The following is a 15,249-nucleotide window of genomic DNA, read 5'->3' as shown; positions in this document are numbered from 1 at the left end:
TACCAGTTGGATAGAATCTTCCAAAGCGCAAACCTCTCATAGTTATTTGTATGAAAATCTTTTGTCGACCGTGTCAAACTGACCACTAGACAAATTAGGGAGTAACCACCGGGACAAACTCACAAACCATATCGCTGACTACTTAGCTGTGTCTTATTGTGGTGATTCTTAATCTTAACATTTACTTGCTGAAATGTTGCTAACCACTGGTCAGTGTGCAGCCTAAATTAATAGCAGACACTTAATTGCGTCTGTATAATCTACAGTGCAATAACGTAAATACAGCCTGTGTATTTATCCTTATGAAGTAAACTTTGTGTAAATACAGTACCCCGCCCTCTGCTCCCTTAAATGCCCCATGGCGATAAATAATGAGGTTTGCAAAAAAAAAAAAAAAGTCTCCAGCGGGCCACAATAAAAAGGTTAAATGTCTACTTGTTCTACTCCAGGAATGCGATTTTCGTTATGCTTCTCTCTAGTTTCTATTTATACGTCTTCAACCGCCATGACCTTGAGCATCACCACAGCGGTATTTTGGTTACCTTCTGGTTAGGCCTCATGCACTCTGCAGCAACTGCAGATATTAGCAACCTTCCCGCTTCTCGGTGACTTCACTCATTAATAATTCATACTCACAGAGCGTCTTTTGTGCTTTTTCAATTTGTTGACGCATAGTTTCTGCACGTCTCCACGATAGATGAGCGAGCACAAGGGTCAGCATCCAAAAGTGCGACTCAAAGCGTAGCTCCACTTTGAGAGAAAAAAAAAAAAAAAAAAAAAAACGTGTCGATGTTACATTTGCCCCTTCATCCGATAGGAAGGAAACCCTCCTCTTTGAGATACGGAACTGGGCAGTTGGTGCACATTTGAGCAAAACAGGAAATTTCTTGTTTCCTCCGCTGCTTATAGCAAGAGCTTGCACCACATCACTTCTGCGTATGTTCACACATGAAGCATACCACCAAGCGCACGTTCACACACAAAGCAGAGCACAGCCGCAGTTTTACATTGAGGTACCACGAGGCTGTGGCTTTGAACCTCACTCCCAACGGTGCATGCCGTGGGAAATTAGATCTTATGTGTGATGGCTGAAACGTTATTGACGGGATGGACCACAAGTGGTTACACTGATTAGATGCTTCGAAAGTGCCAGTGCTTCAATGCAACTGCTTTTTTTGTTGTTTTTTTTGTCAATGATCTCCCCTTTAAACTCATTCACTGCCAAATACGTTTTTATATGTTTTTTCACATTCCAGCCAGTCAATCCCAGGAACTTATTCATATTTTTTTCAAACATTAGTGTAAAAGGGGGTCTGAAAATATCTGACAGTTAATGAGTTAATCTTGAAATGAAAAACTCCCCTATTGTAAACCAAAAAGTGCTTTGATTATCCAAGACAGTTTATCAAAAGGTGAACTTTATTTCTGAAACTCACTCCATTTTCCAACCTATCATTATGAATAGCTTAGTTTACCGAGTCCTTATAAAGCATCAGTAGGACGTAGGCTTTAGATATTTCTTTTTGATTGATTTTTGTATCACTTTGGGCTTCAGAGTGAGAAGCACAATTATTAAAATGCCCACTAAAGAAACGCAAACAGGTACAAAAAGGAGAATGTACCAAAAAAATGATTCTCCTGTTTCTTCATAACACAAAAATGACTGGTAATGCCGGATGCTGCGTGTTTGGAAGAGATCTGTACATTCAATGTCCGACTGGGCCACCATGTGGATTGTCTTTGTTGTCGTAAATGTCCGAAACCACTGCGTCTGGCAGCAGTTGAATGGATTTCCTGTGAGGAAAACGGTGTGAAGTTTAGAGGCTAATGTGTCGGCCTGAGCTGAGGGAATAGTGGACAGCTTGTTGTCCCTTAAATCAAGCTGTTTTAAGTCAAGACTCGACACCGACGCTGGGAGATGTGCGAGGGAGTTGCATGAAATATTCAGAGACTTCAGATTGAGAAAATCCGCAAAGTCCAAGTCCCCGACGTTTGTGTTTCCCAAACCTAAGTGGCGTAGCGTTGTGCTCAGACTTTTTATTGATTGTTGGCCTTTTAGTCCAGGGTTATCTGACAGTTCTAAATGTGTGAGAGACAGTCCAGAGAATGCAGAAGGCGGAATTCTTTCAAGGTGGCATCCCTTGAGGAACAGCTGCCTTAAGGACGCGGTGGTGTTCCAGGCTACACCTGCACTGGCCTCGACTTCCTCCGGAAGGCATCTGCCGATGTTGTTGTAACTGAGGTCCACTGACCGAAGGCTTGGCGAGCGGAACAATAGTCCCAAGGAGAAGCAGTCGAGATCATTCAGGCTAAGGTTAAGGTACGTCAAATTGCTAAGAGTTCTCAGCGTAACGTCATCGGCCACGATCTCTTTCAGTCCGTTGTTGCTGACCTCCAACTCGCACAAGCTACCGGAGAATTGCTCCGAAGTTAGATTCAAGCGTTCGAGACAATTGGTGGACATTCGGAGTCGAGACAGGGATGGCATCCGGCGGATGAAACCCCGCGGGAAGTACTGCAGCCGATTTCCACGCAGGTCTAAAATCTCCACCGAGGAGATGTCGCCGTGAAGGCTGTCGTCCCACAATTTAGCCGTGACGGAGTTGTTGTGCCTCCTCAAGTTGTAGAACGTGACAGTGGAGGTCAAATTGGGGAAGGTGGCATTGTCCGCCAGCCGCTCGTAAAAACTCACAACGTTGCGGGACAGGTAGAGATTCCGTAAGCGGCTCACGTTGGGTAAGAATGGAAAGAATAGCAGGTTGTTATCGGATAGGTCAAGCGTCTCTATTTGGAAAGTGACGTTGACATCCTGTCTGGAGATGAACCACTCGATGAAGTTGTGGCTGGCGTTTAGGACCAGCAGCTGGCTCATGTGGAAGTCAGTCAGGCAGGGTAGATAATTGAAGGCCAAGTTGAGCCGCTGCAATCTGGGAGTGCCGTCAAAGGCGTTGTCGATCTCAAACAGGAGGTTCCTCTGCAGGTCCAGTTCTTTGACCCGGTGAAGATCCCTGAATGAGGTCTCATCCAGGCGGCGTAACAGATTCCCTGAAAGATTTAGGTACTCGAGGGATGTTAGATTTTGAAGGAGGACGGCAGCCATTTCTTCATCCAGCATATTCTCTGATAAATCTAAAAATGTGATCCTGGACAGCTTCTTGAAAGCATTGCTGGTTTCTGGGTAGCTCATGTACAGATGATTATTTGCCAAATTAAGACTTTGTAAGAATTTGCAGTACTGAAAAGTGTTTGAATGTAGTATCTCCACGTGGTTGCAGGCTAAACTGAGGGTAGTGAGTGAGGGATACTGAAGAGAGTTGTCCTGTAGTGCCTTGATAAGATTGTGATTGAGTTGAAGCTCCTCAGTGCTGCCTGGCAGTCCCACAGGTATTGACGTGAGGTTGCTATTGTTGCAGAGAGCCGCTCTTTGTGTCTGTGGACAAGGAGAGAGAACACATAATGCTTGCGTCTCTGAAACATGGACTTGTTCTGGCAAATAATTTGAGGATAAGCAGTAGTGAATGGATGAATGGATTGGTGGACTTTGATTTTGTAAAGAGAAATTGTGCTATGATCTATATTTGCGCATTTTCGCTACACCAAGCGGGATTTGATGATAATTTGTTCTACTAATGCTAATGTTACAATTGCATAATCTTTGGTGCAATTTTCCAAAGTATGTTCACCTCCCACTGTTTGAGTCATTATGGTATGAGTACAATAGTTCACCACCCAGACTCAACATGCTCCCCTCTGTCCATTTGTGCTATCTCGCATTGTCCCCTTTATATGAAAGTATCGCCCGTGACAGACTAATTACGACTGACGTTCTAGTTTTTGGTTTTTTCAAGTTGCCTCAGTTTCTCGAAAACATGAACGTGCTTTGAATTTCTTATTTGATAAGAAGTCTGTTTGCAGGTTTTTGACACTGTTCTGGCGTATGTGTCTTTATGTTTTAAAATTTAAATATTAGGGATAGACCGATTATCGGCCGGGCAGATTATCGGCACTGATATTTGGCTTTTTGACGAATATCGGCATCGGCCTTTTTTAAAACTCCGCTGGACGATAATAAATCAATTTAAAACTATGGAAGTCAAAACAAAGATACGTGAAAGTTTAACATTTCCGTCATTTTGAAATGTTGACATTTTCATTTACTGTAGAAAACTACATGGAGCTATTGTTTAAATTTTCATTTATCCTTTTTAAGACATGCTGACAACCCCGGGTGTTCCCTGAACTTTTTGTTAGAATTTTATAACAGAGATGTATATTGTCAAAATTTTCTTGAAATAATTATTTTTTAAAAATCAACATTATGCACACCTGAAACATACATTTGAAACATACATGAGTACATTTTTCTTTAGATTTTGATGCCAATATTTTTCCTTTTTACTGAAAATGAATATCTGCTCCAAATATCGGTTATCGGCCTCCATGACTACTAATAATCGGTATCGTCCCTGAAAAAAGCATATCGTTCTATCTCTAGTAAATATAGATATTGAGAATCTTTGCAACACGTGAGAGCGTATCCTCCGCACAAGCATAATGATGACAATAACAAAAAATGGAAAAACGGAATGCAGTAGTTTGAAGGATTATCTTTCTTTAAGTGAGGATAACATGGGACGCATTTCATTTTATGAAAAAAGAAGGCTTACCAGTTTGCACTGACTGTGTTGTGGATGACTTGAGGCTGGTATGAGGAAGGTCCACGTGGATAGCATTAAACAAATGATGATGGATGAAGGGCCGTGAACTGACATTTTAGCATCCTCACTGTTCAGAAGATCATAGAAAAGAAAGAGAGACATTTTATTGTGGAATAGAAACCCTCGAAAATAAATTCAGTTTAATATAACACGAAATAATAATATTAGTTTTTATTGGTAATCATATCATATATCACATTCAATTTACATATCGTCGCTGTCATGTGAAAAACACTTATCTCCGTTTTTTTTTTACAATTTTCTTATCTTTCCGTGAATGGTGTTTCCGCGTTACAGACATCGCATTAAAGTGAAAATTACATTTTTTTTCAAAAATTGGACATAAGTGTTTTTCACGGGACAGTGACGATATATAAAATGTGAGTGTCAAACTGAAGATAGGTTTTAAATTTAAAATTAATTTATTCTGCATTTTTTTTCCAAAATGTAATAGATCCAAGAAATGAAATAAATGCTGTATATTGTACAGTGTACTTAATAATGATGATATTCAAAACATTTTTATTGGATTAATTTCACTTTGCGGGTTTCTAAGCAATATGGAAATTGTTTCTCTTCAGAAAAATAAACTTGCGATAATTTATTAATAGAGGGTGAGCCAATAGATAAACATTGAAAAATGATCACTCTGATTGCTTTTTTGACAGTATCTGTTAGTTTTCCAGTCTTAAAAGTACATAATGCATTGACTTACACTGGTGGTTAGGTGTGGATCCCCCAAGCCACTGATGCCTGCTCCCCTGACCATATCGTTGCCTCACTCTCCACCGTGGTGTGCGCTCATGTGTGATCTTCATGTGCCGTCCTCTACGAGAAGCAATGACACCTCTGTTTCACTATTCGCGGAAGCGTGCAGCGGAAACCAAGTCACATGGACAAGCTGCAATCAGAGAGAGGTTCTCAAGCTGAAGGGGCCACAGGAAGGCAAGTGCTGCTCAACTTTTCTTCTTCCTCTTTGCCAGAGCCCAGGCGTTCTATCTCACATATTAGAATTGTGGTTGCGAGCGCAGCTGCCACCGCACAGACCCTGGCAGAACACCCTTGACACTCTTGTGACACACTCTTGGCCTCTTCTGATCAGCCAAAATGCTGGAGAGGAAACCAGTCAACGTACACACCCTTCCTGCTCGGTTTGAGGCCTGCTGCTACGATGTCTAGCGCAGTTAGTATTGTAATACTGGATCTTATCTATCGAATAGTTTCAATGCTATTAGGCCTGATGTAGGACGCACACGGCAATCGGAGACTGAATTGTATTAATCAGAAATCATCATTATTATAGGTGATTTTAAAAAAATAGCGTTGATTCTATTGTCCCAGGAGTCATATTTTGACCCAAATTGTTTATCCTTGGTATCCACCCCTCAGGCAAAAATAGGGAACAAGGAATAAGGAAGTGAAGTGCCTGGCTGGGGCATAGGTCATAAGTGTGGCAACAAAAATCCTGTTGCACATGATACCTTATGGATAATGTATTTTTGCCTGGCAGGTAACTAAACACTAATAGTGCTCCTGTGCAGGTTGTATAGGAATTAGAACTTGGTTGTGTAAGCATGCATTAAAACCTATTTGAGACATGCTTTGTTAGTCTGAGTAGTGCGTTGCTGTTTAAAATGGAGGCACTGATGCAGTTTTTGAGGGACTTGTAACTCATGGCGCCATCTGTTTACTATAGTTGAGTAGCTATTGTCCAAATTGGTTAATGTATTGCCACGCTTATACATATTTTGGTTTTCCAATGTCACATTCCACTATTTTTTATGTATAATTGGTGCACTACAATTCTATAATTTCTTTAACTGTTTATACTAATGGCAATTTGATAGGTAGCTATAAAGGCAGTTGGTGAAATGTATTTCATAGTCAAAACTGTAATCAGAGCATGTCTAATGGTGTTTTGACTAAATGTGATTCTTAGGCATTATTGTTTGCCCAGCTTCGGGGATTAAGGCTGTGAGAGGAACAGCACAATATGTAAATCTGCGTTCTATTTTTATGAACCGAGGAGGAGGAATAGTAGTTGGTGTAGTAGGGGGTTGTGGGATAATTTCTTGTAGAAAAAGTCATCGTTTCTTCAGTTTGGGGCTGTTTAAATTCTATATAACCAGTTTATTGTTGTGGCTGCTGTGTGCAGTAGTCTGCACTGAACCTGTCATGCAGTCAATAATAAGCAAAATATTTGGAGCAACAGATGCGGAGAAGCAAGATATTCCCCATCTAGGGCCTTTTTTAAAAAATGACATGACAATGTTTGTTGTACCCTAAAGATTCCTTGTGCGAATTTATGTCATGTGCCAGCCCAAGTTATCAAAACTGATATTGCATTGAAAGTGAAAGTAAATATTTCACATTTACTTTTGTACTTGTACATTTCAGAATCTGTATTAAGTACTGGAGTGGCGTTGTAGAGTCTATGCGTGCACTTTTGCCACCTCTGAATGCGCAGAAAATGCATTGGTAGAGTTGGAGCTTGCATAGATAGCGCAATTGCTGCACTGACCTCTTGTGGCAACATTCGAAAATGACAAGTCATTAGAAATCATGAATTCCAGTCCTTTAAGTTGAGCAGACACCTTTAAGAGATCTTGAAAGCAAACAAACACTTTGGGGAAAACGTTGGGACAATATAAAGAATGGAGACACTGGTTGAGAAATATCGACAGTAGCCGAGAAAGACAATGCCAGAATGGAGAGATCTTTTTACTGACGCAATGCGATCATAGCCACTGCAAAACGCATCGAGCCATCCCGCGTGCCCTCATGTAATGACTTTATTCTCCAACTTTTAAACCGTACAGAAGCTTATAGTACCTTAGATAAAACAGAAATAAATAGTATAGTGTAATACTACAGTGGCACGTTAAAAAGGACACTGACGTGACATACATGTTCCACCAAAACCGGATGCGTGGACTTAAAAATAACTGATTATAACGGTCCACACGGTAGTTCAAATGCACGACAACTATAAAGTCAGGTTGTGTTGATCAGAATTAACACGGGATGTAATAGATTATTCCACATTGAGCTGTTTCCCGAAGTTATACAGCAGCAGGCTTTATTATATTAAAATGTAGTCATGGAGTGTTTGCCGCTGTCTAGAATAGTTAATCTGGACCTTCAAGGAGTCAAATCTGTGGTACGTGCTCAGTACTGAATCAGGAGAAAAGTTGATATATTTTGATGTTTACATGTAAAAAGCAGTCCGGTATCTAAACTGTAAAATTATCCTCCACACCGAAACATAAATAAACACAGTCCTTTTCACAGTCAAAATTCTGATACAGGAGTCATGATCTGTTGAGATGTCGTAGAAATGTCAACAGTCCTCGTTATGAATGTGAAGAGCTGCTTAGGTGAAACAAAACGGTTTGGCCTTCACAACCTTTAGTTACAGTTCCCTCCTAAAGTATTGGAACGGCAAGGACAATTCCTTTGTTTTTGTTGTATACTAAAGATATTTGGGTTTCAGATCTAAAGATGAATGATACAAAAGTTGAGAATTGCAGCTTTTATTTCATGGTATTTACATCTAGATGTGTTAAACAACTCAGGGAAATCAAAATTATTGGGCAGACATTATTAAACTAGCTTCATGACATTTAATTTAATAATGCCCATTCCAATACTTTTGCTCACTTGAAAAGTAGGTGGCTTCAAACAAAAGGTGCTCTGTTCTGAGTTGTTTCACTAGATGTAAATACCATGAAATAAAAGCTGCGATTCTGAACATTTGTCTCATATTCAGCTTTTGATCTGAAACCCAAATGTCTTCATGATACAACAAAAACAAAGGAATTTACCTTTCTGGTCCAACACTTTTGGACGTGACTGTATATAAATCTCCTAGCCATCTAGTGGCTTCCCCAAGTACACCATTGTGACCTCAGTGTTGCCGTACACTGCGGAGACAGCAGGGAACAAGCAGGCTTTGGGCAGTCCCCGAAATGCAACTCCCAGAAACTCGAACCCCCTCTCGAAGGCTAACGTCTTGTCATCCATGTCCAGAATCACTCTTATTCTCTCCCCAATCTGCAAAAAAACAACAAAATGGGCGATGATGTTAATCAACATGTTAATTTTATTAACAGTCATATAAGCGTACAAAGAAGTTAAGCGCTTTACAGAGAGAGGACTGCTCAGTTGTGGGTCCTACCTGATATTTGGGTGCATTGTTACACTGTGGGAAGTTGCCGTTCACCTCCCCGTTGTGGAGCAGGTTGTTGTCGACCAGGTTCCAGCCCCAACTCTGGTCATCGCTGCCCAGAAGGGCCACGTAGCCTTGGCACTGCATGGATGCCCGCTTGGTTGCAATGCCAATCACCGCCACCGTGCCTAGAGGGCCTTCCCACCAGATCTCCCAGGCGTGGCGCCCTTCCGTAAAGCCAATCTTGCCCCGTGCTCCATCTGTGCTCTGGGCGATCGGGTTGCGGTGCAGGGTGAATCCGTTCTTCTTTACGTACACGTTGCGAGAGCAGTCATGGGAGCTCAGAGCATGTTGGTAGGATTTGAGCTGGAGACAGATTAGATTTGGTGTCATTCATAATATGGAGTCAGTGCCGGAACCTAGATTCGAACCCTGGACCTCATAAATGCAAGGCAAACAAGCTAACAACTATCAGCACAAGTTAGCAAAACTCGAATTAAACATATTGCCTAGTTTGTGTGATCCCTAATACCTTTCTATTTCACCAATGCACCAATAAGAAGCATTGTTTTTGGTAAATATTAATCCCCTCATGCTTACGTTACGTCTCGTGCAAGAGGCACATTGACGTGCAGTGATGGTACAAATCAAACACCCAGGTGATGATCCACGGGTCTCCCAATGGCAACCAAACAGTAAACCCACCTTGCCCTTGTAGGAAGGGAGGTTGCACAGGATGTCAGACCGCAGAGCTTCTTCACTTAATGTTCGAGCACCCAGGCTGCGCCACACCTCGCTGTTTTCATCCGCCAGAATGTTGCTCCAGTGCCTGCACACCAACGCGCATCGAGTCAAATCGGGGAGCTCCAAATAGGAGAATATAAGCTCCAGGGCCCGAGCAGGTAGCCTCCCGGCGACCCCTGCTCCTCCCCCGGATGCCGCAGTGTAGAGAGGGCCGGCGGAGCTGCAACTCGCTCCTGCTGCTGCGCCCAGACTAGAGGAGCCTCCACCGGCCGCGCCCGACATACTAGTCCCACCGTTTGCAAACGAGTGAAAACTGTTACCTAACACAACAGAATGACCCCCGAGTATTAGTTTAATTTCGACATTTATGCTATTGACACATACTTTAGTGCTACTGGAACCACAACAGTGTGGATCCCATTCCAGTTCGACCGCTGACGGGAACTGATGCGGAAGGTCTTTGAAGAAAACAAATACATAATAATAAATAAAACGATAATCAAAGAATATAGTCTATATAAACCTTTTTAGGTTTATTTTGAGAATGTCATATGCTTAGTTTATTATTTTTCAGTCCAGAAACAACGCCAAATCACCGCCACAGTTAAATATATTTTTATCACACGCTAGGACCTCAGCTGACGTCACAACGCACCCGGTTGCATTCATTGCAGACGGTTGTAGTCGAGCGTTGTAATATTTTTTAAGCACATTTTTGTGTCAAATATTACGAGAACAAAAACACATAAAATGTATTGTAATTCAGTCGTGTATCATAAACATATGTACATAAAATGTTTACTAAATATGTATGTATATAAAATGTTTACTAAATATGTGTGTGTGTGTGTATGTATATATATATATATATATATGTATATATATATATATATATATATATATATATATATATATATATATATATATATATATACAATTAAATAAATAAATCTGAAGATCGCACATAATCACGTGACACTGTACGGAAGTGACGCGAGGGCACTCAAAAGAGTTCAGCATCTGGGAGCAAAACACCAGCCACCTTCTATTTATTTGCCATCGGGGATCCAAAGAAGCGTATTTGCAGACGGCAATAACATCTATCAGTAAGTTATTGCACTTGATAAGAGCATTTTTGTTAGCGTTGTGTTGTGTGCTATGTTGGGACAAGCAGTGGTGCAGAACACAGCTGTCCGGCTGGCTGCCTCCCGTGCTGCGGCCTTGCGGTAAGCTGCCTCCTCCTGGCTGCTGTGCACTCACTCCAGAGGTTGTTGGGCTTTTGCATGCTCGGACAGGTGATTGGCATGCCGATCATCTACACAATAACATAGTATGAACATTTCATGTTCACAGTGCAAAGCACATATGGCGAACTGAGGTTGAATCGCTAGTTCGGCTCTCGCGTTTAAGCTAGCTAATAAAAAGCGTCGATGGGTTCACCTTCGCACACCTTGCCAAAATTCCTTCACAGCATCTTCACTTCGGCAGGGAGCACAGCCAACAGCGCTTCTAATAACGTCATCAACATACATCAAATTGTAATTTCGAATCGTCTTTGAAGTCAAATTTGCTAGCAGCTCGCCTGCAATCAACTTCTTATCATTTTAATCGCGTTCACTCTTCGCAGTTTGTTGATTGCCACAAACTGCGATGTAAAATGCTTGCTCAGTTAAAGAAAAAAGGATTTGATATTTGACACGTAACGTCGCATTTCGCCGCTTTGTGTCCTCAGACACAGAGAGTGTACATTTTGATTTCTACAATTGCGTAAGAGACTGTGCAGTCATTTGGAGCCCCGGACGCCCGTCATCGCCTCAACCGTTGTGCAGTGCGCCATTGCCACCGTTAGAGGGCACACCTGACGTGACATGCTCTAGATGTCAGTTAATCCATGAATGTGACTAACAGTTGATCAGTTTCTTTGATCACTCATTTTAGTTAAAAGAAAAACAATTAAGAACAAAATACAGTACAGTCAACTGGTTGCATGAATATGCACTCCCTCAATTTTTCAGTCACTGTTCTGCCATATTTTCTCCACTTGAAGATGACTATCTATGAATCTCACAGAACTTGGTGGCATTTTTACAAGGGTGTATAGACATTTTATATGCATTGTAGGTGTAAGAAAATCGAATGTAAAAAAATATATTTATTTATCTCCTTTTTTTTTTAATTGCAGGATTTGGTGGCCATAATGAATCCAGTGTACAGCCCTGCACCAACAGGGGTCCCCTTCACCAATTCCAAGGGTTTAGGCTATCCAGGTAGGTGATTTCATCAAATGTCGTAAATAAATGACTTTATGCAATTAGTTAATGCTGTTTTATTTGTTGTTGGTCATGATAGCTGGCTTCCCTGTTGGTTACGCAACCGCAGCCCCAGCATACACTCCAAATGTCTACCAAGGAGCAAATCCAGCCTTCTCAAGTGGTAAAATATGATTAATTTCCTTATACATTTTTGAGAAAAGTGGAGCATTATAATCTGTGGGATGGCTGAACATTTGATGCAGGTCTTTTTTGCATCACTCCTTAAATTGCACATCTACCTATTGATGTGACCAGTGAGTTGTGTGACATTTTCTATTCTCTGATATAGGTTACGCCCCTGGTGCTCCATTTAAAATGTCCTGTTCTCCCAACACTGGGACTGTCCCGCCATACTCATCCTCCCCTAACCCATACCCAGCTGCTGTGTACCCAGTCAGGAGCACCTACCCCCAACATAACCCTTATGCACAGGTATATCGTACTTTGTGGCGTTGCAAAAAAAAATCCCTATCTCATCAATTGCTCTGCTCTGTGTGATTTAGGCGCTGATACCTTCACAACAGCAAGGTACTTACTTCACACAGCCACTGTACGCGGCACCACCTCACGTGATCCATCACACAACGGTGGTCCAGCCCAACGGGATGCCCGCGGCCATGTATGCGCCATCCATCCCTCCTCCCCGCAACAATGGCGTTGCCATGGGCATGGTGGCCGGCACCACGATGGCCATGTCAGCTGGTGGGTATCGTGTTTTTTTTTTTTTTTTTTGGTGCTGATTCTGATCCTATAGCAGGTTTTAGAATAGCCAGCGCTTGACAGGACCATTCCTCTGAACATGACAATTATTGAAAATAATATCTTCTATGTGCGTCCACTAGTCTAAACACAGGATTCTGATTAATATTGCATTTGTGGAATATGAGCAGCAAAATCCACTGATTTTTATCCATTTCAGGGGGTGGCCATTTTGTCACTTGCTGTCGACTGAAAATGCCATCTCAGTTGCTCAGGTAAACACTGAGCAACTGTGATGTCGTTTTCAGTTGATAGCAAAAGGCAAAATGGCCGCTCCTTCAGATGGACTAAAATTGGTGGATTTTATTGCTTAATTCATATTCCACAAACATAATATTAATCAGAATGTTGTGTTTAGACTACTGGGGCTACATAGAACATAATATTGTAAAGAAAATATTTGGGTTGATTTCCTCTAAGTCAAAATGCTTCAATCACAACGATGTTCATTTTGTTTACTCTTCATGTCAGGAACTTTGCTGTCGACTCCGTCACCAGCGCCCGCTGCTCTCACCCCGCACACCGTCACCATGCCCACATATCGGCCCGCCGGCACGCACAGCTACAGCTATGTGCCCCCTCAGTGGTGAAGTCAAAGCAGAGTGAGTTAACTGTGAATGTTCTGACAGTCAGTCTGTCAGTCAGTGTTTTTCACTCTATGAATGTGTGTGTGTGTCCCTGCAGGTGACGTGGTAGATATGCATTCACACTCCACTCCAGTGTTTTTTGCTAGCGGTGGTGGACCAACTCTGCCAGCATCTGCAACCAGTTTGTCTTCTTCCAGTATAATGTGAATCTGAAACCATGTAGGTCCATTAGGATAGGGAAAGGGGTCGGAGGCGTCCATCCCCGTGTTTTAATGGAATTAGGCTTCATTCCATGCCGCACCCCTACAAGCCTGTTGCATATCTCACATCCAACGGCCTAAGCCTCCATGCAATTATTTATACAGGCTGTCATGCAAATTTTAGAGTTTTAACTAGCTTGTGGTGAAATTGGAGTTTGGAGTAGTTTATCCCCACTTATTTTGGAGATGCGTCTGATGTTGAATGCATGTTCTGTATGTTGATATGTCAAGTAACGCTAGCTCAATCGACCTGCTGTGACAGATGCAAACTCCTTCAAAAGGAACACATCCAAAGGACGTTAAAAGTAATAAATCTCCAAAGCTGACTTGCCAGCCACCACATCTTAAATGTGAAACAAGATGAGAAGTGTTAATGAAAAAAAAAAAAAAATAGCAACACTGCACTGTCATGTGCAGGACCAACTGTTCTGTTTTCACAGCTTTGTGTTTAATTAAGTGGAGTTTGTTCGTTTTATTTCTTTCGGTGATGCAGTACGTGCATTTGGTTTTACCGTTAACGTATTTTAAGGAAAGAGAGGGCCACATACCGTTCCGACTTAATCGTTTAAAGTTCTCAAAATCTGATCAATATCTTAATGAGAAGATTTCTGACTTCACGCTGAAACTGAAGCAGCGTTTTGGTTTGTGCTTGAAACCCTTTTGGGTAATGTTAGTGGGACGAGAATTGATCTGATTAATCCAGGACACACGTTTTAAGAGTGAATTCGCAGAACCATTGGTTGTTTGTGTGAGTGTGAGCGTGTGTGCGTGTGTTTAAATTGGAAACTATAAGATTTGGTGTCATACAGGTCATTCAATTGTCTTATTTAGTTTGTTCTTAAGTAGGTCTTAAACACTACACCCAAAGCTTCAGACAACGTTTTTTTTTTTTTACTAGGCGCACAGTGGTCCCCTAACATAAAAATTTAGAGGCTCACATGAATCACAAATTGACTTTTCCACACATTTCCACAAGTTTGGAGTAGAAATTTGTCAGCATTAAAAAAATAGTCAAGAATAAAATAAAAATTAAAAAATGCAGCAAATTTATTGGTGACACGTGCGAGTACTGGTGGATGAAAAATGTAGTTGCACGGCCTCAAATTTTAGGGGCAAAAAGCCATCATTTAGAGGCAGTTGGGAGTCCTGACTACACCACTAACCACTAAAGCTGAATAAACCAATTACTATTAAACTGCATTCATGAATCGCACTACTGATGGAAAGAACTAAGTAATTCCAAGATGTTTTTGACATTGCTTGCAGTTGTAGCATCAGCTGACTCAAAAACCACTGTCCCCAACATGCTTTTACGATATCACCTGAGTTGAAGAATCTGTTTTGTACGTTATTTTTATTTTGGGTCTTGTTTTGTATTCTAATAAAAGAGCAAAAATAAAAATGAATATAAGAATACATTTGCTTGCCATTGTACAATCCTTGATGACAACATGTTTCTCTGCACGTTGTAAATGTGTTTTCATAAGCTTTTATGCTTGTATCGAATACTTGGCTGTAACTTCCATTGATATCTAACACTGTATTGTGCCCTGAATAACTATAAAAGCAAAGGTATTGAGAGATAGAATGTTTAATGAAAATCAATTTATTGTTATCGCATGCAGTAACCATTGCTGGTTAATAGTTGGCGGTACTGCGCTATTTCTGTTTGTTGTTAAATACAAGAAGAATAACTTTTCC

The 15,249-nt window shown here is 41.3% G+C and overlaps 3 protein-coding genes across 5 annotated transcripts; 1 reads left to right on the top strand and 2 right to left on the bottom strand.

Moving 5' to 3' along the window:
* Positions 1–1,401: 1,401 nt before the first annotated feature.
* nrros (negative regulator of reactive oxygen species) lies at positions 1,402–5,616 on the bottom strand. Its single transcript, XM_086021418.1, has 3 exons — positions 5,434–5,616; positions 4,668–4,785; positions 1,402–3,430 (listed from the first exon to the last, which is right to left on the bottom strand). The coding sequence occupies exons 2-3, from the start codon at positions 4,770–4,772 to the stop codon at positions 1,493–1,495; spliced, it is 2,043 nt and encodes a 680-aa protein (XP_085877544.1). The 5' UTR covers positions 4,773–4,785; positions 5,434–5,616; the 3' UTR covers positions 1,402–1,492.
* Positions 5,617–7,426: 1,810 nt separating this feature from the next.
* Positions 7,427–10,228, bottom strand: fbxo45 (F-box protein 45). 2 transcript variants are annotated; one of them, XM_086021425.1, is made up of 4 exons: positions 10,015–10,228; positions 9,592–9,715; positions 8,896–9,252; positions 7,427–8,771 (listed from the first exon to the last, which is right to left on the bottom strand). In XM_086021425.1, the coding sequence occupies exons 1-4, from the start codon at positions 10,107–10,109 to the stop codon at positions 8,586–8,588; spliced, it is 762 nt and encodes a 253-aa protein (XP_085877551.1). In that variant the 5' UTR covers positions 10,110–10,228; the 3' UTR covers positions 7,427–8,585. The 2 variants fall into 2 exon arrangements, with proteins under 2 accessions (XP_085877551.1, XP_085877550.1); XM_086021424.1 differs by having other exon boundaries at positions 9,592–10,084.
* A 362-nt stretch (positions 10,229–10,590) lies between these two features.
* On the top strand, positions 10,591–14,966 carry fam168b (family with sequence similarity 168 member B). Of its 2 annotated transcripts, none has more exons than XM_086021426.1 (7): positions 10,591–10,736; positions 11,813–11,897; positions 11,980–12,063; positions 12,232–12,374; positions 12,446–12,644; positions 13,173–13,303; positions 13,386–14,966. In XM_086021426.1, exons 2-6 carry the CDS (start codon positions 11,828–11,830, stop codon positions 13,289–13,291), a joined length of 615 nt encoding a protein of 204 aa, XP_085877552.1. In that variant the 5' UTR covers positions 10,591–10,736; positions 11,813–11,827; the 3' UTR covers positions 13,292–13,303; positions 13,386–14,966. The 2 variants fall into 2 exon arrangements, with proteins under 2 accessions (XP_085877552.1, XP_085877553.1); XM_086021427.1 differs by having other exon boundaries at positions 10,630–10,856.
* The last annotated feature ends 283 nt before the right edge of the window (positions 14,967–15,249 follow it).

This window comes from Filicampus tigris, chromosome 21 (genome assembly GCF_054856515.1).
Source record: "Filicampus tigris isolate MCC_2025a chromosome 21, RoL_Ftig_1.0, whole genome shotgun sequence".
NCBI lineage: Eukaryota > Metazoa > Chordata > Actinopteri > Syngnathiformes > Syngnathidae > Filicampus > Filicampus tigris.
This window is presented reverse-complemented; position numbering and strand designations above follow the sequence as displayed.

Coding starts and splice junctions, on each gene's coding strand:
- fbxo45 (XM_086021424.1), bottom strand. CDS start 9,912: ATGTCGGGCGCGGCCGGTGGAGGCTCCTCTAGTCTGGGCGCAGCAGCA. Junction 9,253..9,591: donor TCCCTTCCTACAAGGGCAAG/GTGGGTTTACTG, acceptor ATCTGTCTCCAG/CTCAAATCCTACCAACATGC. Junction 8,772..8,895: donor ACAATGCACCCAAATATCAG/GTAGGACCCACA, acceptor GTTTTTTTGCAG/ATTGGGGAGAGAATAAGAGT.
- fam168b (XM_086021426.1), top strand. CDS start 11,828: ATGAATCCAGTGTACAGCCCTGCACCAACAGGGGTCCCCTTCACCAAT. Junction 11,898..11,979: donor CAAGGGTTTAGGCTATCCAG/GTAGGTGATTTC, acceptor TGGTCATGATAG/CTGGCTTCCCTGTTGGTTAC. Junction 12,064..12,231: donor AAATCCAGCCTTCTCAAGTG/GTAAAATATGAT, acceptor TCTCTGATATAG/GTTACGCCCCTGGTGCTCCA.
- nrros (XM_086021418.1), bottom strand. CDS start 4,772: ATGTCAGTTCACGGCCCTTCATCCATCATCATTTGTTTAATGCTATCC. Junction 3,431..4,667: donor AACACAGTCAGTGCAAACTG/GTAAGCCTTCTT, acceptor CCTTGTCCACAG/ACACAAAGAGCGGCTCTCTG.